Here is a 27897-nt window from a genome sequence, read left to right on the forward strand (position 1 = left end):
GATGAAGACGAGAAAACAGTGGCGGCAAGCGTGCGGTAAGAACAGGCTGGACATTATCGTGGTTGCTCGAGACCCGACAGAAAGAGTGACTGCAATAATGCTGGGACTGTTCTTGCATGATTGCAGTGAGACAGAGTTTATCCTCTCATAAATCAGAAACACTTATAAGCCGTCGATCAACTTAAACATTTCCAACTTCAACAACAGAAACAATTCTAAAAAATGTAGCCCCAAGCATCTTCCTAATACTGTCCACCTTATTTTCACAATCATTATCCACAAGTGTTATCCCTCACAATTGGAAGGTGGCTAAGGTAGTGCCATTCTTCAAGTCTGTGGATCGTTCTTCACCGCTTAATTATCGACCAATTTGTTTAACAAGTAACATTTGTAAATTTTACGAACATATTATTCACTCTCAGGTCATTAGCTACCTTGAAGAACCTAACCTCATATTTAAGCAACAGCACGGTTTTCACAGAGGCTATTCATGTGACACTCAGCTCGCTGGCTTTATTCACGACATACATTCATCAATAGACACCGGAATTCAAGTAGATGCCGTATTCCTAGATTATTCAAAAGTATTCGACTGTGTCCCTCATCGTCGACTTATTCACAAGCTTACACCACTGAGCATCGAGTCTACTGTTGTCACGTGGATAAAAGACTTTCTAACAGGACGCAATTTGCATCAGTTAACAACCACATCTCATCTCTAGTCCCCATAATATTTGGTGTACTACAGGGAAGTGTGCTTGGGCCCCTACTTTTTCTAATTTATATTAATGATCTACCAGACGACATCCAATCCAATATCAGACTATTTGCTGATGACTGCATCATATATCGTAATATTCACTCTAAATGTGATCATGACATTTTTCAATCTGACCTAAACGTAATAAACGTATGGTGTTCAACCTGGCTAATGCCTCTAAATCTTGCTAAAACTAAATTCATGTCTTTTACTAATCAGGCACCCCGAACTTCAACATCTTACATCTTAAACGACAGACTTGTTGAACAAGTTTCCAGCTACAAGTAACTTGGCGTACACCTAACCCCTAACTTGACGTGGAATAATCACATTAACCATATCCTCGCATCGGCAAACCATTCGCTTAATTTCCTTAAACATAGGCTCAAACTTGCTCCCATACACTTATGCAAGAGAGAGAGAGAGAGAAAGCAAGGACAGGAAAGGCAGGGAGGTCAACCAGAAGAGTATCCGGTTTGCTACCCTACACTGGGGGTGGGGGAAAGGGGAATAGAAAGAAGAAGAAAGGGAGCGAGTAAGCACAGAGTACGTGTGGAAGGGACACTATGCGCAGAGACACTATAAACGGTCTCTTAAACCGGTGTACCTCAAGTATTGCAGTAATGCACGATTCGCTTTTCGTGCCAGTGACGGGTGTGGCCACGGTCCGAGTATCTTTGACTCGGTGAAAGGTCGTAAGTCTAGTCGGTGTAAAGTTTCCTGCAGAGAGAGGCGTACATCGTAGCGGGGGCAGGTACACAACAGGTGCTCGATGGTCTCCTCGCACCCACAAGAATCGCACATCGGGCTCTTGGCCATTCCCAAACGAAAGGAATATGAGTTTGTGAATGCTACTCCCAGCCACAAGCGGTACAGCAAGGTTGCTTCACCGCGGGAAAGGCTAGATGGCACTTGTAGCCGTAGCGTGGGGTCCAGTTTATATAATCGGCAGTTGAAGGCACCTGAACTCCAGAGATCTTGCGACTTTTTGTGTGCATGTAGGCGAAGTTCCCTGGCAGCGTCAGACCTCGCCAAAGGTATGGAACGCGTCTGGGTATTTTTGTGGGCAGACCGGGCAGCCTTGTCTGCTAGGTTGTTGCCAACAATGCCACAGTGAGCAGGAATCCATTGAAATGTAATGGTGTGCCCTCTTTCCAGAGCATGGTGGTGTACTTCCCTGATGTCAGATATCATCTGCTCGTATACTCTGTGACGTAATGCAGACTTGATGCTGTGAAGGGCTGCCTTAGAGTCACAAAATACGACCCATTTCTCTGTGGGCTCTTCGGTGACGTACATCATAGCGGCATGGAGAGCTGCAAGTTCTGCCGAAGTCGATGTAGTCGTGTGCGACAATTTGAATTTAACTGTAACCTTCTTGGCTGGAACGACGAATGCGGCAGTTGAGCTGGTACGTGAGGTCGAACCATCGGTATATATATGTATGCGGTCACGATACGTCTGGTGCAGCAATAGGAGCATAAGTTGCTTCAGAGCCGGCGATGGATGATTGGACTTTTTTGTAATTCCAGGAATATCAAAATGCAAATTGGCATACACAACACTAATACGCCCTAAAATAGAGTATGCGTCAGCCATATCGGACCCCCATCAGACATACCTAATAACTGACTTAGAAGCCTTGCAGAATCGTGCTGTACACTTCATCTTCTTGGATTATTCACGAGAAACCAGTGTAACAGAATTAAAAATTGCGTCGAGCTTGAAGCCTTGTCCCTTCATTGTAATATATCTCATTTAACACTATTCCATAAAGTTCACCATCAAGTATCTTCATAAAGAGTTCATGTGTGAACCCCCAGCCATTTTTCTACGTCGGGACCATTCTTGCAAAGTCAAATGCATCATGTCTCGTTCCCTCGCATCTGGTCAGTCATTTATACCTCGCACCGCGATAGAGTGGAATAATCTGCCATTGCATTGTCACGGAAACAAATGCCTTGAAATTTACAGATGCTCTACGCAGTACCGTGCATACCAAATATATAACATTTCACTCTCTGATTTGTAAACTTTTTTTTTTTCGTGCTCTGATAATTAAAGTCTCCGTGACGTCATAGTTTGTGCAAATCATTTAAGGCTGCTGTACTGATAACCATTTTTATTTTTTTATTTTCTTCTGTGCTTATATGTTGATGCACTGTAATTAATTTTATCACAGTTTTGTTTTTGTGTTGTATTTACATTTACGCACTGTTCTTTGCCTCTGCGATGTAACCTTTACCCTATGTAATACCCTACCCTCCCTGAGGGCCTTTAGGTTATTCTGAAATAAATAAAATAAATAAACATGCCAATCAGCAGGTCATTAGAAGAAATAGGCATACAGATCATGCGTGTCAAAACAACAAGTGCCAAAAAGCAGGACCTCACCATGATGCTTGCGGTAACGCAGGGGTGAACAGGGGTACGAATTCCCAAAATGATTTCGGAGCTTTTTTGGGGCAGCTAAAACTTCATTCTAGAGCAGGTTGGAGCAGACAAATTCCGATTTTGGTGGAGTCTGGAGCATGTAAATTTTTATTTAGAGCATTAAAGGCCAGTACAATTAAGTTTTACTTGGGCTAAATTGGCTATAAAAGCATTGCATATACTATCGAAGTAATCTTGACAAATCCACAATGCTGGCAATCCTCTCATTTTCTTATTAGCACTGCAGTGCTTAACCCTTTGACAGTCAATGACGTAAATATGCGGCGCCCTGAACAAATCCGAAAATAGTCGATGCCGTATATTTACGGCGCCATCTGTACGTTTAAAAACGTGCGGATACAGGGAATTCTTTTTGCACACCTCCCTCCCTTGGTTTTCGTTGCATGGTTTGTTTTAGCACTAGTTTGCTTCCGCACATCTATATACTACCGCTCATGCATTGGCGTGCGCGCGGGCGGGTGGCCGTTTGGATTTTGTTGCGCGGGCGGTTTCGGCTTTTTGCGCTTGCGGCTTGCGAAACTGAGGGCTATCTTGTTTCTAATCACTCAAAGGGCAACCACTTGTTTCGTACTCGTTTAGTACTCACAGGGGTGCGCATAGGAAGAATGCCACCGTGCATGCATTTCCGTTTCTTTTCTTTTTTTTAAGACTCGCGAAAACTAATTGCCCTAGCTGGTTGGCAATAAGATGAAGATTAGCGGAAGTTTGTCACACATGTTGCTTTTTTTGATGGGCACATAACCAAACAGTTTTCTTGAGTGCGAGCACCTACGCAGTTCGATTACGCTATGGATGTACATACTAGTGTAAGAGCAGGAAGAAGAGCAGGAACAGCATGAAAAGTGAAGTTAAGTTGCATGCAGGGGCAATATTCTCAAGTGAACATTTCCGGTGGTGCATCATGTTCGAGAGATTTTGCGCACTTCATCAGATTCATTGAAGTAGACAAATGAAAGCCTTTCTTGCACAGCCCCAGAAACGTCAGCAAGAACTGCATGCTGCATTTGTCACGAAAGAAAACGCGCCGTGGTGTCCACAGTGTAGATGCGATGGCCAAGTACGCCAGAATGCGATATTGCCAGAGCGAAATGGGTGAAACTTTACTATGGCCAACGTCTGGCCGTGACTTTACGTGCACTTTGCACAGAGTCCCAGCTTCTCATCCTTTACTATAGATGGCAGTAATTGCATGCTTGGTCGATTCTGTCGAAGGTAGCTAAGGTTAAAAGTGGAATTTCCAGCATACCAGACAATGGCCGGTGAATTCGGAGTCATGCTGGTGATGCTAAGATTGCTAAAATTTTCCCCTCTGCATAATTCAGTGCTAAACTAGTGCAAGATAGTGCAAGATGCACTCTGCTCCAGCGGTTCCGGCATGAGATAGCACATGTAGCATCCAATTTTTGCCAACCTAGCATAACTGTGTCATGCGTGGATCGGTTCCGCATTACGCCGGACTATATCTGCATCGAGGCTCTGCTCGTGAAATGTAGACAACCAGATACAGACAGCCGTCCTGATGCGGGCAAGAATTCTTTGCAATTAAAGAGCACTGCGGGCGTGCAACGGTGTGGACCGAACGCATGAAGGAGCTAGCAGAGCATGTAACTCTGTGGCTAAGAGAGTTGTGAGACCTGTTCATTAATAAACAGGCGCAGTACAAGCAAAGTGCTTGTTCTGAACAATCTGAATCATATGCAAATTCTGGCGAGTAGTAATGGCGACATTCTTTTCAGTTTCAATATTAAAGACATTGATGTTTGCGAGTATATTCCAACGCACCCATTCGCATTTATGTCAAGCGTAAGATTTTCTACATAGACTACTACATGTCTAAACTATCTGAAACTGGGCATTTTATGCAGTCAAAAATTTTGTTGCAGCTGGCTTTTAATAGGATTAAGTAGGATAACAGTCACAAAAGCTTGCATTCAATCTGCAGCTTTGAAAAGTTTTGGAAATCAGCCTAAAGGCATTTTCATACTATTTTTATACTTGGTTCTGGCAGAGTGACTGGAGGTGTTTTCCAACAGAAGATGTTGAGAAAGCTTTGGTTAAAGGGCAACTCGAGCGATTTTTTGACCATGTCAAGATAATGGAATATTTAGGTTCCGAAGACCCTCTTGTCACGCGTCCGATAGAATTATTCTACAAATTCGAAAATAATTTTAAACAACAAAAAAGCACAAGAATGAAACGGAAACCTGGCCAAGCAGCCGAGCAAACCTCTTCGTGTGATGTCATGAGTGCCGCCAGCGGGGAAGGGGCACAAGGCATGCGATCTCACCCGCTGGACAAACGAAACCAGCAAAGAGCAGACGCTCAGCCAATTCGTGACCCTGCCAGACCTTCGGGTGACAATGTCAGCTGCACCAGCTCTTCGGATCTGTCAAATAGTGCCAGTTATCATTAGGACGAATTCAATAGCCACAAATCACCGTTCGCATTCGACCCGCCACCACAAGAGCCAGCCCCCTTGCGCTACATATCGTGCTGCAACCTGAAGACTAAGGTAGCCCTAACCACTGATTCTATAAGTGCAGCTTGCTATATTAGGTGTTTTACCCCTTCTCAAAAAAGCGCTTCGCTTGCTCACTGCAAGATGTGGAGCATGACTTTCCACATCTTTATCCTGCAAGAATGCCCCCGACAGTCCAAAGCACCGACTAGTGCATTCGTTTACATCGGCAGGTACAGCGACCACTTCTCGTTCGCTTCACACAAAATGCTAGCAACTCATCGGTGACATTAATTAATATCAGAACATATCAATACCGGCAGATTTTGTGCATGTCAGCACCGCTGCATCATACTGAATAGCACTGATATGAGCAACCACACATTTGAAAAGAGCGAGCAGGAGACCGTAGTACGAGAGCATTTTTACGCTGCCGGCTCATTCTTTGTATTCTCTTCATACACAGAATATGTTCCGTAATGTAGACACAGATGAGGACTTTAGACATATGATCATTCACTCAGAGAACATTTCATTCTCTCGCGGAAACGCCAATGCCAGTATTGATGTCGATGCCAGTATTGGCACCGTTGGCAGGTGAACGAGGCAACCAGTACCCCTCGGAAGCTAAATAGTCAGTCTGCATGATAATACATAAAAATACACCCATATTCATAGTCTCATTTAGTTTAGGGAAGTGCTGGTGAGCACAGCTGGCAGCTTTCCATCGAAAACGGCAACATACTGATTTCGATACTGCTCCATAGTCGTCGCTTCTCACTTTTTGTGTGCACATTGTACAAAATGAGGAATGGTTTATTTTAAATCCGCATGGTCAAAACTGAACTACAGAAGGAGTTTTCTTCATCCTGATGGCTTAATTAGCTTCAGGTCAGTCTCTCAGGTCTGCCAGCAGTAGACGCACGAACTATAAGACTGTGACACATAGGCTTGAAGAGAAACTAAACGCTAATAATAAGTCAATATGGACTGTTTAAATACCATTCCTGAAACCTCGCAACGCTTCTTTCGTGCAAGACTTAGCTTTCGAGAAAATTGCATCTGATGGGCCTGAATACCTCTTTTGAAATTCAAACCTCCCGCTGCCCAAGCAGGGGAGTGGCGACGTTGCATATGCCATCACCGCTCTTTGCTGCCGTCGGTTAATAAAACAGTGCTCGACAGACGGTGGCACTGCGCCAAGGCAGATAAAGTCAGAGCGGCAGATTCGCCACTGAAGCTGCTTTTGGGCCAAGTAGCGCAGACCGTTTGGACATCCTGCGACATCACATGGAAGTTGAATTGTCTCCTACTTGCAGTTTGTGTGAGTTTCACGAGCCAGCAAAACCAGCGCAGCACTACGCGATAACTACTGAAACGCGTAAGGGTGGGTGACATGGAGTTGAGAGGAAACAAAACCGTTTGACCGCCTGTGTCATTGTCAAGGGTAATTTAGTGAGTTCTTTTGCTTAAACATAAAATAGAACTGGACAAGTAGCATTTTATTTTGTCTTATAATACTATGCAAGGATGTTTTTTGTAACAAGTGGTTGAGTACTAGTGATAGAATTTAACTGAGGAGTGCTTTCGTCTTCAGGCAGGTACCTGAATTTCCCTGTGTAGTTCCCAATCATGTCCTGCATTTACCTCAATTTCTTTATTATTAAGGCTCTGTTCGCGATGATATTGGCGCCTTAGAGATTCTTGAACACTAATCTATCACTTTAGCTTGACTTAATGTTTGCCTTTAGTGTCAGTTTAATCTCGACTGAACGCGATCGGCATTGGCTCAAACTGTGTGCGAGAATGGCGAGGGCTGAACTTCATGCGGCCAACAATGCAATGCCACTTGCCTCCCATCTCTTGACCGTCTACAGGGAACGCAACTTCTTGCAACAACAACTTCTCACGCTATGCCCTAGCTCACTATCGTCAACTCCTCAACGCTCTCGACACTTGTTGTCTGCATGATCCTGACATGCTCTGAATGGAACACTCCTGACGTCATATACAATGTGGCCTATAACTGAGGAGGAGGCAAGGTGGGGTGTTTCGATGCTAAAAATTAAATTTATTTGTGAAATACATCTGCGACTCACAAATCTGCTTTTTTTTGAGGACATGAAGGAAGCGTTCAGAGCAACGTACCCAGAGAATTTCATCAACATCCGTTGACATAGAAAAATCGCCGGAGTTGCCCTTCAATAAACACAACACCGGTTTATTCAAAGATATTTCTAGGTAATGTAAGAGCCCCAACTAGCTCAAACCAAGATTATGCAGGTGACTGACTTCACTTTATTACTCCCTCGACTCACTAGAAGTACCTCAACATCTCCAGTTCACATTACGTGATTGGGTGTTATCTCCCTGAATAAGCTAAATAAAAATTGAAACATTCCACCTCTCCTGGCCTCTCCTTGTCCACGTCCCCTCACTGCACTTGCCTTCCCTTGCCACTTGCACCCTCAGTTTGCAGTTTTTGATTGCAGCGATTGCTGCAGTACAGTCGCTGACCGTTTATTCAGCCCTCACGAGGACTGCAGAAATGTCATAATGAACATCTCCTCGAAAAAGATAAAGAAAAAAAAAAAAGAAATCCTGTATTTCCACGCACTTATTCGGGCTTGGCAGTACGCTTTAAGAAATCGTGAAAGCGCCATTGCACGCTGTTTCGTTTACGCGCAATCAGATAAGCCCGAATCTCGGAGAGGGTCGTACGGTCACTCTAGGCAGCTGAAAGCACAGTCACTGCTTGTACACGCTCCGCACGCGACGGCAGCGTAGCACATGCTGCATCATCTTCCGACTCGGAGTCGTCATTCGGCGGTGCGGCAGAAACCTGATGAATGATCTCGCCGTCAGAGTTCTGCACATGTTAGTACAGCAGTGTCAGCACCTGTGAAACTATCAAATGAGACGGTGTCCGGAATCGCAATGCAACCACTGCGCAGGTCTCGGCAGAAGATTTTCAGCGTCAGTATGGAGCACATCGGAAGGCGACAAATCCTAGGTCTCTCGGCACCCGCTTGCCGGCATTCACCTGCGCAGTCTGCGCGGGCACTGTCGGTGACATTAGACACTTGATGCAATGTTTCCATATGCTGCGTTGGATCACCGCATCCTTGACACAGCACACAAAGAAAACACCACCACGCCGTCATGATGTCAGCAGTCGCACAAACAAAAACTGTGGCCTACTCGCAGCATCACGCACGAAGAAACAAATCAGCTGCTGGACTGTCTTGACGTGGCTTACTAAGCTGAGACCGGAACTGCTGGAGCCACTTTATCGAACCAGATAGAAACGATGATGATGAGCGGGGATTTGCAGTAGCGCCACTTCATGGGGCAGCAAGGAGGCTCCGTTCAAAACAAAAATGGTGTTCAGCAAGTCGAACCATGCGCCGGTCAGAGTGGGTGCATGGTGCTCTCAATAGAGTTGGCTCAGGAGTGTCCGAAAAATCAGACAAGAGGTTGCAAGGCGTCCGAACTTTCGGCAGTTGTTATACATTATGGTCTATAGGGAGAACGGTGATGAAGCGAAGGAGACCGAATAATCGAGCATGTCCGAATTTTTGAAGTCCGAAAAATCAGACGGCGACTGTAGCTAAGGTAGGTCCCTCGATTATGAAGTGACACATATAAGCGCTTTGTGTAAAGCGTGAAATTTATTGCAAGCTCTTAAAAATGTGCATCGCTAGTGATCGCAGGGGCGCCACTCCACCAAGTATTTAGCTGCCTCATCCCAATCTGCCTCTTTCAAGTTCCTGTGCTGACCTCTGACACACGCCGCTAGAAACGTGCCAGGGATTTCGCTGGTTGATTTGTGTACCTGCGCCCATGTTGAGCATACGTCAGTTGTGCGCTCTGTGGATTGCGATTGATTATTGATGGTTTCTCCAGGGCAGCATGTCGTTCACCCATAGATACTGGGTGAACGGGCCCAATTGCGCTGTTGTAACAGTTGTGGGGTCTCTCACCCATGCTCTTGGGACAAAGGAACGACAACACAGTAGTGCAAACAATCACAAGGGCATTTATTGCACCTTTCATAGATCAATGCCTGCTAGTCGAGTTGCTATCCACAAAACATGCCGATGGGCGCGCGACAAATCTATAAGTCCGACTCACCACGACCGGATAGCGAGCGAATATCTTCGCCCCATGCTGGATCCCAACGCCTGGTCGTTCGCGCGTAGGGTCACGCGAACGGTGGCGCGTTCCAAGGCGGCCACGTGAGGTGGTCTCGCAGAAGCATGGGTCGGCGTGCGCGCGGGACGTCCACACTGTTCGCCGATGCGCCCGGAAAGAGCAAGCGGCTTGTCTCTCAGCGCCCAAGTAACCCCACCTGTCGGCGGCGTTAGCAGCGCAACACTCGCGCCCTCTCTCGTACTGCACCTCAACCACCCCGACTGCTGCGAGCGCCAGGCCATGCGGCGAAGCCGGATTACAGGAGACGCGCCATGCGGGAAAACAACATCTCAGGGGACACGTAAGAGTAGCGCATCCCCAAACAGTGCGGCCGATAAAGGCACGCCGAGTTCCGTCTGCCGACACAGCTGCCTTACAGTTCGTTGTTGCTGATGTCTGCGCTTGCACAATGCTTTCTGTATTCCTTTTAAACATTCACTAAACATTTCGCATATCATATTCAAGAAGCCTTTGAGTGCAGCCTTCCACGTCCGATTTGCCAAAGCGGTGCGTTTGTTTACATTTACATCTACAGCTTCAGATCGATGTTACCGTATTAACACGATTGTGGATCGACCCCTTTTTCTAAATTTGAAAATCTGAAGTGGGGGGGGGGTCGACTTACAATCGAAACCGAAACATGGCACCACCAAAAATGCGACACCAACAGAAGCTACAACGTAGTTACAATTTTATGTTTGCTCTATGGCCCTACCCTCATCTTTTCGCTATCTCGCGTGTTTGTTCTCTTTTTGGAAGGGTTTTTCAACATTTTTGAGAGTTTTACAGTGCACGCAACACTCATGGGCGGGGGGTGGGGTGTCAAAAGTTGATGGAAGCGCCACTGTTCCCATTTGCGGCGGCACCGTCAGAACGGCGGCGCCTGCGGGTAGTACTGGTAGTTAATGGAAGAGCAGACACCGCGCGTGCGTTTCTCTTTCTCTGTTGAAAGGCATTGGTATCGGTTTGACGCGTTCCACTTGACTGCCGGCTACATGCTACTTCTATGCTTCCTCATTCGTCATGAGTGCTCCAGCCCCACTAATCATTCGGCACTCGTTCACAGCAGCATTCAAGGGGGCTGCCATCCTTTACGCCGAAGAAACCAATCACTGCACAGCGGGCCGAAAGTTCGATGTTTCTGAATGGGTGGTGCGAGAGTGGCGACTGCAGCGAAGCGAAGTTTTCACCTGTGACGGCAAGTGAGAAATTTCCCACGTGCTGAAGTTTGGACGCTTTCCGAGCTGTAGGCTAAGCTTGTGGCGTACGTCGCTGAAATGCGTGATCGGTCCCTGCCAGTGAAGTGCGACATGGTCATTAAGGACCTCGCAGTGAGTACGAGTGGCAGGCGGCCGAAGATAGCGAAATTACGCCAACCGGACCTGTCAAAAGAGCCTCCCTGATGGCTGCGTGTGGTTAGGTGCATTCGGCGTGGGCTGCTGTTCTACAAGATGCCGTGGTGCGGTCGTTTGCCAAATGTGAAATTTCACTAGATGACGACGTGCTGTGGGACCGCAGCAATGATGACGATGGCAGCACTAGTGAAGACGAGTAGTCCAGTGACCATGTCAGCTACTAATAAATTTTCGTTATCGAATGCGGGCTCGAGTATGCTCCTTTTTTTTCCCCCCTGTCACGCGATATGGGGGGGTCGACTTACATTCGAGTCGACTTGCAATTGTGTAAATACGGTAGCTTCAGGTGTTGTAGAAACGGCGCATCGCTGATTCTCAAAACGTAGCAAAACATGCATATCTACGCATATGCGCATATGCGCTGTATTGTTCCACCCCGAGACGAGTCTATATGAGCAGCCGAGCCACTTAAACAACTGCAACTGTGATCCAGACACATATATATTACGGGCTGTTACTACTGATTCCCACTTCATCATACTTACAGTTTGCGCGTTCCATAAAGTATTATTACGGAAAACTGTGCTCGACGTAAGCCGTCCCGTATAGGCCCTGTAGTTCTCTCGCAAGAACGTGGATGCCATTGCTGACACTGATAACTGATAACACTGATAACGTTGGTAACTGAGCGAGTTTATGCTGCTGAGCCGAATGCACTGTCTCTTCTTTCCTGTTTGACGCAGAGGTAAAAAGTGCTTCTCTGGAATTAAGAAATATGTCAGCATAACAACACACAGACTCACCACCTGCGCGATTGGACCGGCAGCATCAGGAACAGTGACCAAAGTACAAGATATTGGCACAGCGCTGTGTCGCTGCTTCCCGCTTATTGTGTACGTGCCGTGCGAAGTGAAGAGTAGTTGTCAAATCCCACAACTGAGCTACAAGAGTGGTTTCCTTCGTCCTGACTGCTTACTTTTTAAGTTCAGGTCCATCAGTAGCGGGTGCACTAACTCGACAGGGTGAGGCCTTACCGAACCTTCGCTAATCAGGATGAACATTGGCTCAAACTTCATGTGCACGGCTTGAGAGGACTGAAGCTTGTGCATTTCAGCTTCGAAGGCATGTCAATGCATTTTGAGCGCAAATGATTATAGGTACAAGTGAATGAGCTGCAGCTACTATTACGTTGTTGGTTCGACGGCTGATCGCGTAGGGTTCCATCAAGCTATCATTGCCGGCACGTTGATTTTGTCGGTGCCGTCGAAAAGAAAGCCCATCGCGCTGTATGACAACTCACACCTGTCTGTTGTGTGGTCGGCCTATTATGACCAAATGGTCTCAGTGACACAGTGCTGAATAGTCATCCATCGTCGGCATCGGCGTCTTGCCGGTCTCATATCGACCCAGTGTTACCCCGCCTTAAATGAGTATGTGCAGTCAGGCATGCACTGCCACCACCAGCAAGAGTAAGTCCACTCTGCAAGAAGACTGCGTCAGCAACATGTTTTTGTAGTGTCGCCCAAGGGTAACACGTGTAGTGTAACAGCGGTAGCATATGTCGCAGCACTTAGGGTACAGTGGCATGCATTCATTTTTTTGGACTGCACGATCTTTCTTACATTATTGTGGCCCCTAGGGAAAAATTGGACATTGGCTACATTAACACTACGCAGAAACAGGGTCCAACAATAAACATACCTGAAGAAGACGTGTATGCGGTCGATGTAGCGCGAGTAGAGGCGTACAGGATGTGCCGTCTCCGTGGCAACGTCCTGGAAGGAGAGGAAGTCGTTGGGCACCTGTGGGGGCCCTGCCATCTCGGAGGCCCGCTGCAGGCCCAGCACAAGCAAATCCAGCACCAGTCCGTAGTACTGGACAATGAAGGAGGAGAACTGCAGGCCACGGATGATTCCATATGAGTTGGTGTGGTTCATGTCCTTGTAGTTGATGATAACGTTGTTCTTGGCCGTCATGTAGTCAGCGATGTTGTGATCCACAATGAGGCGCAGAAGTCGGTTGAGCAGCGTCAGGTCCATCTTCTCATACATTTTCTCAAAACGTGACTCGAGCATGACATTACACTCACCCTCAGCAGTGTCCCACACATCCTGCAGGTTGTTGATGCCCTGACACCACTTGTACACAAGTAAGGGTGGTGGCTCTGAGTCAGCTGGCTTGATCCAAGGTGGAAAGAGGCGTCGCTTGTCTGCCTCATACCATAGATACTGATCTAGGTAAGCGTCGGTGATCTTCTCCAGGGGCTCCACGTCGTACACAGGGATCAGGTGGCTGTACAGGTCCATAAACTCTATGCCCACCTGCAAAAAGGACCACACTCATTCACTACTCTATCCTTTCTGAGCAAGTAAAAAGCCCAGTCTGACGGCACAAGTTCAGCACTGAATCTATGTAGACCAAATCAAGACAACATGGAGACTAGCACACTGACATTTATTGAAAATCCATGAATGTGAGAGTTGTGGTATCCTGTGTTAACTTCTCGTTTCGGTTGTGGGTCTTTACATCAGGGCGCCAATCAGCACCAAACGCTGTAAGTTGCCTTCCTGCTTCCCCTCGGAGAAATAAAAGTTCATTCTTCCTCTGGTCCCCGACTGGAGCAGTCCGACTCTTTCTTGCGGCGCTGCGCGCCCCGGCCGTTAGGCCTCATGCCGTAAACCTTTCATCCGGCCGCCCCGTCGAAGCTACAACAAACTAGCGACGAGGTAAACCACTCACTTTACTTTTTACGTCCCCTTGCCTTTCTACTTCTGCTGCAACCCCTTCTTTGCAACCACCTGTCTCACCACCACCACCTCCGGGTTCACCCCGTGCAGAACAGTCTCCTCAACGTCCGTGCGACACTCCTCCCCAAGACACTGCCCCTGAAGGCACTAAGGTCTCTGACACACCTTCCAGTCCCAGTACGAGTAACACTTCTGCTGTTCCTCCTCTACAACCTGAATCAGTCCTCCGTAGGTCTACATGCCATAGACAACCTCCGGAACGGTTTAAGGATTATGTTTCCAAGTAGCTTGTTGCCTTGGGTTACTGTCCACAGAGGCTTCAACCCTCCCATGCGAATTCGGCCATTAACGCCAAAAGTATTTCCTTTCATGTTCGTTAGGTGAATAGGACATATGTAGTATCCTTCAAATGGGGGGATTTCTGGCAGAAAACGGTACTATACGCACGCTGTACTTACTGCTATACTGCAGATTTATCAGTGGATCCTAACTGTAGGACCCCTTTTCTTCGTTTCATAGCATCCCCGCAGAAGGAATACCACACATTTCTTGCAGCATAAACATGCATGCACATTTTACTACGGTGCTGATTGCCATACTAATTTGTTTTTCATGCCAAAAAAGTTTTTAACATTAAAATGTACAGTAAAACCTCGTTAAACCGTACCCGCTTAAACAGTAGTTTCGTTTTAAAAGTAGTAAAGTCAAATCCCCGACTCAGCAACCATTGAACATAATGTGTTTTGTATCCGCATAAACCGTAGCACCTTTGTGGGGTCTGATGTGGGATTCTCCCACCGTACTCTTGGGACAAAGGAACGACAACACAGTAGTGCAAACAATCACAAGGGCATTTATTGCACCTTTCATAGATCAATGCCTGCTAGCCGAGTTGCTATCCACAAAACATGCCGATGGGCGCGCGACAAATCTAGAAGTCCGACTCACCGCGACCGCAGAGCGAGCAAATATGTTCGCTCCATGCTGGATCCCAACGCCTGGTCGTTCGCGTGTATAGTCACGCAAATCGTGGCGCGTTCGAAGGCGGCCACGCAAGGCGGTCTCGCAGATGCATCGGTCGCAGCGCGCGCGGAATGTCCGCGCTATTCGGTGACCCGCCGGGGAAGAGCGGTTGCTGCATGTGCAGCACGTCCGTCCCGCTTGTTGTCTCGAAGCCAAGAGAGCAAGCGCCTTCCTTTCGGCGCCCAAGTAACCTCGCGGCGTCAGCAGCGCAACACTAGCGCCATCTCTCGCACTGCGCCTGTACCATTCCGACCGCTGCGTGTGCGGCGAAGCCGCACTACAGGAGACGCACTATGCGGGAAAAACATCAGGGGAGGCGCGAGGGTCGAGCATCCCCACATCTTATTGCGTATGCATCGGTTAAAACATAGCGTTTCAACTTTTCGTCGTGCAAAAACGGCGGTGCGCCGTCCCCATCGGGCGGCCCGGCAGAACAACAAGCCCCTGAGATCGGACAACAGCCTCCAAGCGCCCTGTGCGTTTGCGCAAGAAGCCACATCAACATCATTTCGACGCCTTGCCAGAGAGCGTAATGGCGTGGTGCAAGCGACGACTTGCGTCGTTCCGAAGCTCAGATAAAAAAGACGCTGGGTGCTCAGCATAGAAAAATTAGACATCGTCCGTGCTATCGAACGTGACACGAAGAAGTCGGCCCTGGCACGCAACAGGGATTTCCTGTTGACTACAGTGTGTGGCATTTGGAATGCGAAGAAGTTGCTCGGCAGCGCTGCTGCGACCGCGAAGACATGTCGGCTACGAGGTTCGACTTTTCGCCATCGTTGCCTGTGTTGTTGCCAAAGTGTCGACTTGCGACAGTGATAAGGACGACACGAAAAGCGCAGGACGGGCGATTCAGGCCCGACAGTGGCATAAGCTGCGCGTTACGTTAGCCTCGTGAGCGCAATCGTCGCAACGAGAGCAGGGGCTCGATAATGTAACTCTATTCCAAATGAGAAGTATTCCAAACTCCAGCAGCCGGCAATGAAAAAGGCGCCCCCAGGACTTCTGTAACACTACTGCGCACGTGCACGGAGAATACGTTACGCGAACGAGGAATCTGCCATGCGAGTGTTTGCCGAGAAGAGGGGGCTGGAGCAAGTTTGAGGCCGCTGTGGTCGTCGTGCTAGGCCGCTGCGGCATCAAGCGAAAATAACACTTTTGTCGCGCGAAGTGAATAAATACTGCATGCTTTTTTTCCCCTTTCATCGCACTCTCTCTGGGTTCCATTTTCGACAGGCACGTGGGCGATCTCATGCTATTCGGTTTAACAGTACTACCGTTTAGTACGTACTTTTTCCGAGCTCCGGCCAACTACGGTTTAACGAGGTTTCACTGTAGTTACCATTCTTAAGGGGGGACTATGGAATGTAAAGTGCTTTTACGCACAATGCCAAATCCACGACAGCCATAGAGACTGTCTCGAGTCAGGCTCAGGGCGAATGAGCCACCCATCAGTGCTGTCCCAGGGGGCACACAGATGTTTGTTACTGTCTACTTTTGTACTTTGTGAATTCTTTGTGTTATCGGTGTGTGCAAGGCTGCATCTCGTCATCCACCCAAGACGGGTACTGAAACTGCAGAACTGGAGTGCAATAATTCATTCAGTTTTCATGTTGCGAGTTTTTTTTAAGGGGGGAGGCGGGGATCAGAATTAACTTTTTTGTTTCTTCACAGAAGGGGCTGAAATTTGGCACACACACTGCACATTGCAATAAAGTGACAAATCTAAAATTTCATTAGGATATCTTAATTAGTTTTCGTTTTATAAGAATTTACAAGTTCCTTGCTTGTGGAAAGCCTGGCACAGTAACGAAACGTGATAGGGAGCTGGGAATACCTTGCATGTTTGCCCAGATGTCTAATCTACATCAAGACAGTGTTCGATTTTTTTTTTAGTGCACTAATAATTTTTTGCTCAACATAACATGCACATGACTGTGCTTCACTGCATGGAGCCATGTAGTAATTGTGAAATAATTAAATAATGGAAAGATAAAGAAACATTTCAAGACTGTGTTGACGTACAGCACAGCTTGTGGATCACAGAAAAACAAACTGGGTCAAAATCGGTCCAGCCATTGTTGTGCTACGCTTTCCACGAGCGAGGTGATTGACAAAAAACATGCAATTGAGAAAACTGGCTGCAAAGTTTTAAAAGCACTGCAAATTTATTAAAAAGCACCAGGGCTGTAATATATTGAATCATTGTTGTCAGGCATCTTCTTACACCTTTGCCTCATTGTTTGGTGGGCTTTGGATGCCTTCTTCGGGCGTTCTTTATCCTTTTCTTGCGCCGTCTGGAGTAGTGCATGACCACCATTTTCACTGCCAGACCGAGCCTGGTATCGCAGTGTACCCACAGAACGCTGTTGGCATCTTGGGCACAGAGTTTTAGCGATCAAAGGGTTCATCGCGGAAACAGGCATAATAATGAACTCACAGTCACAAGGGGCCGAAATTTGTTCTTGGCATTGCTGCTTCCGCTAAGTCGCGGACACTGCGCGAAGGGAGTCGCGAACGCTGCATGCCTGCGCTTCTGCAGTCACCGCTGACACAAAACGCGGCTCGAGGCGCGTCTGAATCGTGCGACGATTCGTCTGGTGAGCCTTGAGTCACCATACAGTATGTAGCTTGTCGACGGTTGGGGCTCACTCGCAGGCTGCGTGTCCCTGTCGCGCGATGCATCGGAAACGCACACCGTCTCTGCCGGCGATGGAGACCTTCGACCCGCGTCGCCTCCAACAACGCGATCTCGGCTGCCGACTCGCGCGCGTCGTACGCAGAGCCCCCGTTGGCACGTCTTCCGGTGGCTTGGTTATCAGTGTCGATGTCACAGGGCGATTGTCGGCTTAGCTGCTGGAATCGCACGGTGCAAGATAACGCGGCACGTTATCCCGCGTGTTCAGTCGGGTTCTCCGCTTCTCCCGCTGGCCGCCGTCTTTTTCTCGCCGTAGGAGGCTTGCGCTTCCGTTTTCCGAAGGCATGCTTCATTTAAAAGTTCTTTTCGAGCGAGTGACGATCCATCACTGACCTGGGAGCTTTCATAAATCCGAATTCTGCGAGTGTTAAACGAAGAAACACGCCGGCGTGGTTTTCTAAGCAGACAACTGCGGTCCGCTGTGGTTGCCAGCTTGCCCGCTGCTGCAGCAGCAACCAATGGCGAGACGCCTTTCAGTACGGCGACCAATCGGAGGCCCGCTTTCATCGCAGAGCCCGTGTGACCGCCTCTAGCAGACCCGCGCTTCTTTTGTGTTTGTGTGTTTGTTACAAGATGGCGACGACCGAGGAATTCAGAAAGGGAATGGCGAAACTTCGAGCTTTCGAACGATACCAAGATGGCGGCGTTCGGTGGCGGGAAAGACGAGTTAGGGCTCCGCGAATTGCGGTGATTTTACGCGAATTAAAGCTGTTTTCTCGCCCTACGCACTCATAAATTCATTTTTTTCGGGCACTTTTAGTGCGTTTTCAGTCAAACCATTTTGATACAGTGTACATTAGGCATTGCAGATACCGAAACGCGCCGTTGCCAAAAATCGATCTTTTTTGCGATTTTCGCGATCTGATCCCCGCGTCCCCCCTTAAAGAGGGAAGCCAAAGATATCATTTTCTATTGTGTAAAGATGACATCACTATCATGTATGCTACAGTGCTAACATGTGTTCTTTGACTCGTGATGTGGTATCCTGTGTTAACTTCTGGTTTCGGTTTTGGGTCTTTACATCAGGGCGCCACTCAGCGCCAAACGCTGTAAGTTGCCTTCCTGCTTCCCCTCGGAGAAATAAAAGTTCATTCTTCGTCTGGTCCCCGACTGGAGCAGTCCGGCTCTTTCTTGCGGCGCTGCACGCCCCGGCTGTTAGGCCTCATGCCGTAAACCTTTCATCCGACCGCCCCGTCGAAGCTACAACAAGAGTTCAGTAAAGTATCATTATTATGTATCCACTTAGAATCTACTGTTAAAACACAGTTGAAATGAATCATTGCTCCAGTCTTCATAGAGCCTAGTATTGATTGACCAGTTAGAAACTTTGCTCTGAGTGCACACCTGTTGTGGCATATGTACAGTCAACGACTGAATTTTCGGACGCCCAAATTTTCGGACATGCCTGATATTTCGAACGTATTCGCACCAATGCCACGAGCTACATAGAATCAATGTATAAGGACATCTGAAGTTTCAGACGCTCGAACCCTCCGCCGTCCAATTTTCCTGACTTTTTGACGTGACGGAAGGTCCTTTGGCTCCTCGCGCAGCGTCCTTGCGAAGGAAATCAACTTGCAGCCAAAGCATATCGGCGCTTTGAACCACAACTAGCCAAATCTAGCCGTCACACACCGTTTTGGTCTGGCCACGCTGGCTATGTTCATCGCCGCACTTCCGTTTCCAACCGTGTTTCCGGAGCGGCGCCATTTTGTTTGTTTGCGCCGGCCACGTGTTGGCTAGCGTGGTGTGTGGTTGTGCTGTTGTGTCAAGTGTGCTCTGTGACGCTAGGCCTAGGTGCTTCGACGTTCGTCAGCGAACTCCACAGTTCGCAACTTGAGGATTTCGCTTGCCTTCGATGGCCCCCACTCCGTCTTCGTCGTCCTCGCCGATGGCATCGAAGCGCGGAAAGCAGTACCGTAGGTTAACGATGGAGAAGAAAGCTGCCTTATTAAGCAAGTCATGAGCGGCCGATCGCAGGCTGGCGTGAGCAACGAGTTTGGCGCCCATGGACGACGTGATCAACGACCTCCACTCTGCTGGGGTTTCCATACCCACGGAAACAACTTTTGAACAGTTGGTTGACGCTGACAACGAGCTCGACTTCTGCGCAGAACTGACTGACGAGGGAATAGTCCGTCAGGTTGTGGGAGATTCAGAAGACTCCAATTTGAAAATGAGGAGCCAATGCCTGCGCCGCCTACAAGCGCCGAATTGACGCGAGCACTGTTGACTCTTTCATAAGTGTACAGTGCTGACATGACCCTTGCTCAGATAGAGGCGAATATGATCGCATGCAACCGGAGCGCCGTCCAAACAACAATCAACAAGTTCTTCAAGTCACTGCAGCAACAACATCGGCTGCCCGACGATGCACATGTACATAATAAACCGGCAGTCGGCTGCATACACAGTTTTTTAACGCATCTTTTTATAGCCACTTTACTGATGCTTTGGCAGGGTTTCGGAAGCCTGGTACTTCGCCCTTTACCTCTAGATCTGAGAAAAAAAAGAAAAAGGTGTGTTTTTTTTTGCATGCACTCATTTTTTCGGTCTGCCTGAATTTTCGGACGTTTTTACGTTCCCTAGAGGGTCTGAAAAATCGGTCGTTGACTGTATTCCCTTTAGACGCAGCACACAAGCTGGAGCAAAATTTGGGAACAGCAGACTGACAGCAAAGTGACTTGACTCCTGCCGGTTTCGCTGCCTCCATAACAACAGGGAAGCCTCAGTTTACATCCTCCGATTTTGTGACGTCTCATATTTTACACCAGATTAGTGTAGTTCTGACAAACTCCACATAGAGATGACGCATTAAATACTTCGATTATATGATGTGAGATAACAAATCTCCTGTCTCATATGATGATCTGCGCAAAACTGCGAACCCAATGGCAGATGCGGGAGAAGTGCCGGCAGCCTCGAGCACCTTCCTCGTGGTGCCGTCCCCCCCGAGTCAACCTTTAGGATGGGTAGAGCGCCCTTTTTCAGGAGGAAAGCTCTAAGGGGTTTCCAGGGTCGCTCTAGTCTTTTAAAGCGTTCTTAGGCTCATACGTGCCCTTTAGGCTCTTTTGGCAGTTTTCATTGTTGGTAATTGGTTGACAATAGGTGGTCGTACTGGGGAGAGAAAAAGCAAAGAAATGCGCTGAGGGAAAGGGCGTGTGCTCTCGGGAAGAGCGCAGACAAGTTCACACGCAACAGAGTTGCGGGTAGGTGCGGGATGAAGTACTAGGGGGGGGGAACTGTGTCATTAGCTTGCTCACTTGTACATTCCAGGAAGGCAAGGGAAAGGGCCTGTGCATACTGTGGCACATGATTTCTCACACAACCGAGTTGTGGAGATGGGTGGGAATAAGGAGCAGGGGAGGCTGTCACGGGAAGCTAGGGAAAGCATGCATGCTTTTGGGCAACCAAGTTGCCAGGATGAGCAGCCAGGAAGGAGGGCAGGGAGGACTGTTGTTAGTTTGTTCGTTCAAACTATTAGCTTGCATTGACAATGAATGTAAATGGATTCTGCATAATTTTTTTTTTTACTTCCCTCCCGTTCACTTCCCCCTCATTGCTCATTTCCCTTCTCCCTCTTTGCATCACTCAATCAGCCTCTTTGACACTTCACTGCGGTCTCCACGGGCTTTCTCTCTACATTTTCACAAACAGAATTGATTTTTCGTAGCACTTGATACACTTGCAAAATTGTAGAATGAGACCAAATTATTAAATTTTATGAAAAAATCTGAAGAGTTGGTAGGTTTGTGAGACACACACAAGAGCTTGTGGTGGTGGTGGTAAACATTATTGACAGGGTGAAGGGGAAGAGGGGAAGTGGCTGAGGGATAGTGTGTTTCTTGACTTCCGTCTGTTTTCTGTCTGTCTCAAGTTTCTGTGCCTGATACCAACTCGCCCCACATCAAGCTTCTGCTTCTGCGCTAAGCACGAGAAACTACACAAGTAGTGCAATCATCCACATCTCACTTCGTGCTTTTCGCAACGAATTGTGTCCGGTCTGAGATACTTTCTATTGAATAACTACTTCACATGTCACATCTACAACTTGCAGATGTAATGTTTCATCAAATCGTATCTTTGTGCTGCTTCTCAACAAGGTGCGCTGGCCAAAGGGAGGAAAGAGCAATGAGGGCGATGCAGAGGAGGAGCAGCATGAGACAAGGAGCGAGCAAACGAATGAATCAAGAAAACGGTTGCAGCGCGATGCGGGTATTCAGTGGTTGCCTAGGAAACAAGGAAGCTTTTCGCTCAGCTGCTTATCAGCGGTGTGCTCTGCACTGAACACGGCTGCAGTTTCTATGCACCCACTGTGATGCGCGTCGTGATGTGCAAGTATCGAGCGTGCAACCTTGACTGCTGCCAGTTTAAGCAGTGTTCCACAAATTTAGTTTGGAGGTATCAAGCTTAATGTGTACTTGTGACCTTCCGCCGTTCCTACCCAATATGCGCACATACAGATTTGGTAGGTGGGCGCAGTAGTTGCCGCAGCTAATCGGCCAAGAAACCAAACTCCACTTTGCATGCGCTGCTGTCAGTTCAGACCGTGCATGTGACCGCATGTGCGATCTCCATGTAATCGTCTACAGGTACAAACATATGAAGGGTGGGCTTCCCGCAGAGGCATGCCACCGGAAAGCCTTGACGGCTAGGCCTAACCAGCACACCACGTTGGCGATAAAATATGTCGTTTGGTGCTGTGTCTCCTTGAGCCAACTCGATCGAGAGCACAATGCACTGACTCCGACCGGTGCATGGTTCGACTTGCTGAATGCCATTTTTTTGTTTTGAGCAGAGCCTCCTTGCTGCCCCATGAAGTGGCACTACTGCAAATCCCCGCTCATCATCATCGTTTCTGCATGGTTCGTGGCTACAGCAGTTTTGGTCTCAGCTTAGTTAGCCATGCCAAGACAACCCAGCAGCTGAATTGTTTCTTCGTGCACGACACTGCGAGTCAGTTATCACATATCGACGCTTATCAAGATTACAGTGGTCAAGATGTTGAGAGCTCATGAGATGCTAAGAGTAGACAATACCCCCAAGGAGTGAGCGCTCGACCAATGGCGAAGCGTGCTGGAGTCGCGTGGTTCGCGCGGCCAATCAGCGACTTTGAAACAACCTTCAATCATTTGCGTTCGGGGAGCTCGTTTCTGTGGGGAGGAGATAGCTGAAGCAGCAAATTTGAAAATGGAGAAGTGCACTCTCTGACGAGACCAAGATGGCAGTGCGCGATTGCTCCGTTCCGGAGATATTGTGGTGGCTTGAAAGATGCCATTCTTGCGTAATCTCCACAATGTTTTTCACCACCTTGACTGATACAACAAATTATTTTGAAATCAGAAGTTCTAAGTGGTCAATGCTGTATTATTATGGTGCCATCTGTATGTTTAAAAAAACGTGCCAATTTTTCAACTCTTTCTTGCCTAGGAAGTGCTCCCAACCTGTGTGGATACTGTATCGTGCCTGATAAAGCCAACACATCGGGTGCACGTGTTGAAATGATTGCTGTCACTGCACATGCCCACCGACAGCAGCTTCGTTACACGTGCCCTCGGAATCCTTCGCAAGCATGTTCCCTCTCCTGCCTGCACTGAATAAATTCAGCAGCAAATAAACCACAGCGAACACTCTCACCAGCCCACACTTGACTTTTCTTTTTTCTTTTCTTTATTCAACGGTTTCCATATGCTGGCGTTTTAGCAGCTGCTTGCGCATCCGCATGTGTGCACAGTGGTTAGTTTCAGTTTCGTCTCGCAGGCTGTTTCCGTTGGTTGTGCTCGTAAAAACCGATGTCTATCTGGCTTCTAATATCTCAAAGGGTCACCGCTAGATGCTCGCTCGTTTATTGCACACAGGGGTGCGATTGCATATGTTCACAGTCGGGCACTGGTACACTCGAACGATACCACCTCAGACGAATGATGCTGCCATGCCTGCATTTCTTTTCGCGAGGATGAAGGATTGGGGCAAGTTTGACTCGTTTGATTTTTGTGATGAGCGCACTACCACTCAGTTTTCTTGAGTGTGCTCACGTATACACAGTTCGATGATGCTACGGGCGTGCGTGCTGGCTACTCTGCTGCAAGTGAGTCAAGCGGCGGTCCCTCCAATGCAAACTACTGCCAAAGTGCCGAGTTGGAATATATCTATTTCAGTGCATCTACATTTTACATCTTATGAGTATTTATGCAAGACTATCTGCATTCATGAATAAACGAGGCATGTTTACCTATGGAAAACATTTTTTTGTTTTTTTTTTCACACCATGGTCACTAAAAAAATTTCATTAAATGTTTTTCGAAATAAGTCAGTCTGGAGAATTTAAAACTGCAATAAAAAAAATGTGATCGTAGGGACCCATATTTGACAAAAAGATGGACTCTCAAAGGTTTAAAGGACCCTTCACCAGGCACTGTTGCAAATTTTACTTCTACAATGGAAGATTTAAAACACGGTCTACGGATCATTTAACTGAAATAATTTTTCAAGTCAATTTATTATTGGCAGAGGTAGAAGAAATTTAATCCACTGTTACCATACTGCTAGGAGGCGAGCGTGTCTAACAGATACTCTCCCTTCCCGTCCTCCCATACCGAAGCCGAGGGGACTGCGTTGAGTTCATGTGACGAGCACCACCTCATTCCTTTCCTCCCCTCCCCACTTCTTTCTTTCTGGTGGTAGCATTGCACGTTCCACATTGCACGATTTACCAATGTAACGTAACGTCACAATAAGTGACGTTACTAGGACTGCGCTTTACGTCGTGGCATTTGTGCTTACTACTTCAACTCTCTGGCTGGGAATGGCGTTTCCTTGAGGGGGAGAACGTGTGGCATTTAGTTTGAAATTTCAAATGTTTCCATGGCGTGCAGCGCTGTAGAACTTTGTGTACACAATCAACAGCATGTGAGGTATGCACTGCGCTTTCCTGTTTGCACAGGCCATACCTGGTAAGGGGCCCTTTAACACAGCAGTTTTTTTTTAAGTATGCCTCACTTACGCTCGTGTTTGAAAAATGGCACTGAAGAAAATGATTCCACGCTCAAGGGCAAGGTTCTCATGCAAGACAAACAAAATAATTTTGAAGGCAGTGTGCAGGACTTGTGTACTATTTGTGGGAATTGTAGTGCAAAGCGTGACTTCTGGAAGAGTAATAAATTCAACGTGGCTAACACTCACCTCTTTGAAAGCTCTCTGCGTGAGCAGGTGACGCTTAATGCGTGACAGTGCCTCGTGAGGGTTGTCGTAAGCCTGCTCAATGAGCCCCAGCTCCTCTCGCTGCGATTGGTTCAGCCGACTCTTCACACTGCAACACCAAAGCAAGACAATAACTTCTAGTAGATCCTGATAATAAGACAAGACATGGATACAAAGGGACACCCATCCCTCTCTATACAGTGCATAAAGAGGTGCGCCCTGCATATATGAAGACATTAAAGTTAAATACTTACTTATATCAGGAATCTCTTTATACTGAAGTCCGCTATACAGATGAACCTCGACACAGTCACTTTCGTTAATTTTACTCCATTAAATTAGATTTTTCGGTTAATTCGAACTCTGACAATGGTGCCAGCTGGCGCTGATGCATTTCTATAGACCCAAACTCTTTCATTTTTCCTCAATTTTAAAATCTGCATTCGCCGAATAATTCGAACTTTACCAGTCAAGCATGCATGCACATGACCCCTATGGTGACCACGGTAGCGACCAGTTGAGTGGCAGCATCTGCTCTGGTAGAGCTTAGGAGACAGTGAATGTGTCAAATACACATCTCTCACTGAAAACACCTATTTTCGGCTGGCCAGAGAAAGATTGTCAGCCAATAACCGTAGCACTTAATGTTTCATTATGGCAATTACACAATTATAATGCAAACTCTTTTTCTATTTCTTTGAAAGAAAATTGGGCCAATAAGTGCCTGCGCAATGCAAACGGGCATAAAACCATAACAGCCTTTGCAACAACATTCACAGGCTTTACTGTACCACACAAATGTAATGCAGCAAAGCTGACTTCAGAAAAAAATAAGAAAATAAAAATTGTGTGGTGAAGCTTATTTTAGGAAACCAGTGCCCTTGTGAAACAATTTCTCTTGCTAAAAAAAATCGGGTGTACATTAAATTTTTTCTTTATTAGGAAATTTAATTTATATGTTCGTTTTTTACTTTGAACACATAGAAAGTAGTGCGCATTAGATTCAGAGGAGAGTTATAATCGGGCAAATACAGTCACATGTTGATAAAAAGAAGTATTTGCAGTAAAAACTTTTGTTTTAAAGTTCCAGCATTAAAAACAACTTTACAAATTCCCAGAGCAATTGTGGCCAATATTATGTGGTTAGTAAGCAGTTATAAACTGCAAGAAGACCAGGCCATAATAGTGTGGTAATGAATGCTAGCATGTGCAGCGCAGGTCGCGTAGAGAGCAATGCACCGGCGTCGCTCACGGCATTAGAAACACAGGTATTAGCCTAGAGAGAGAAGAAAAAAAAAAGGCAGTTTCGCCAGTAAGGCAGTGCATTAATGGTGATATCAAAGAGACAATTACACAAAGTAAGCTTTGTAGCTTTATTCATGTCATGTGCACCCAGGCAAACATTACCAGATCTCACTCGACCATGAACTCGCAGTCACGACGTGAGAAAGCGCTTCTGACCGCATCTTTGAAACTTGAGATTAAGCAACACTAAACACACGGGAGAAACAAAATGCGCATGAAGGCACCAACCATTTCAGCCTGGCCTCTGCACTTGCTGCGGAGAGATTACCTCCAAGAAACGGCGCGTCACCCATGCCCGGACACATGCGCCAGGAGGGGAAGGCCGATAGGTCGTCCTTGGTGGTCCTCGGCGTTGTATCGTGTTTTATAAAGATATGTGCATCATGTTCAACTTGGCCTTACTGCGCATGCCCACTAACAATGGAATCAACAAACATGCCCTCGAAAGCTATCTTAAACGTGTTCCCTCTCCTACCCACAACGCATAAATAGTTGAGCAAATAAAGCAACGGCGTCCTGTGTTGACTGACACTTGGCTCGATCGTATTCTTTGCTCGAACGGCACGAAACATGGTGTCAGAAGTGCGTGGCCACCCGTGATGTAATTCTTAAAGCCTCCTGAGCCGTTACGCCTGAGTGGCGACATTGCCAAACAATGGAAGCTTTTTAAGCAAAAATTCGAGCTTTTCCTAGCAGCCTCAGTGCCAAAAGAGAAGCCCCGGGATGATAGCGCAAAGACTGCCCTACTGCTCAGTTTGGGAGGCAAAGATGTGTTGGAAATCTACAACAACTTCACTTTCACTGAAGATGCCCAAAGAATGGACTATGCGACCGTTATCAAGAAATTTGATGAGTACTGCGAAGCGCAGGTGAATAAAATACATGAGCGGTACCTATTTCGACGACGAGTCCAAGCAGAAGGCGAGCCCTTTGAACCATGAACAAGGGACCTGAGGCACCTGGCGAAATCATGCAACTTTGGTGTAATCAAAAATTCAACGATCCGTGACCAAATTGAATTTGGAACGAGCGACGACAAAGTGTGCCAGAGGCTGCTAAGGGACAAGGAATTGACACTGGCGAAAGCTGAGCAGGTGTGCAAATCCGCCGAGTTGTCAGATGCACAAAATCAAGCTTGGGCACGCGAACAGTGGCCAAGTTGACCGTATCCAAGCAAGGCCAAAGGAAACTGGTGCATCCGCAGTATTTAAATGCGGTAGGTGTGGTCGGGAGCACGGCTCGAGGAATTGTCCGGCATTTGGACGCACCTGTAGACGATGCGGATGCAAGAACCATTTTGCTGTGCAAAGCAAGGGCAACAGGCAAGTGGCCAAAGTCAATGCTGACGAAGACTTCATGATTCTCGATGCATTGGTAGATACTGTCGAAAGCCACCGCGACTGGGTAGTAGAAGCACTAGTCGGCAGCAAGCACATCAACTTGAAAGTGGACACCGGTGCACAAGCTGACCTTCTGCCGCATGGTATGTACCGTGCACTACAGCCCGCGGCACAAATAAGAGAAAGTAATTCAGTGCTATGCTCCTATGGTGGAGAAATCATCAAGCACTTCGGGGTAACCAGATTGAAGGTCACAGTCCGCAAGATGGCGACTGAAGTTGACTTCTTTCTTGTAAAGAAAGGACAAGCTATTATTGGTCTCGAAGCAAGCGAGCGCCTGGGGCTCTTCGTCAGGTCGGTTGA

The 27897-nt window shown here is 47.4% G+C and overlaps 1 protein-coding gene across 1 annotated transcript in view; it reads right to left on the minus strand.

The window, feature by feature from the left end:
• Prp8 (pre-mRNA processing factor 8) overlaps positions 1 to 27897 on the minus strand; it is a 397724-nt gene that overhangs the window by 159115 nt on the left and 210712 nt on the right. The window contains exons 16-17 of the mRNA XM_065433711.2: positions 24872 to 24998; positions 12923 to 13542 (exon numbers count right to left, since the gene is read on the minus strand). Coding sequence (XP_065289783.1) covers positions 12923 to 13542; positions 24872 to 24998 — 747 coding nt within the window. The remainder of the gene's footprint in view (positions 1 to 12922; positions 13543 to 24871; positions 24999 to 27897) is intronic.

Source organism: Dermacentor albipictus, chromosome 2, assembly GCF_038994185.2.
Source record: "Dermacentor albipictus isolate Rhodes 1998 colony chromosome 2, USDA_Dalb.pri_finalv2, whole genome shotgun sequence".
Lineage (NCBI taxonomy): Eukaryota > Metazoa > Arthropoda > Arachnida > Ixodida > Ixodidae > Dermacentor > Dermacentor albipictus.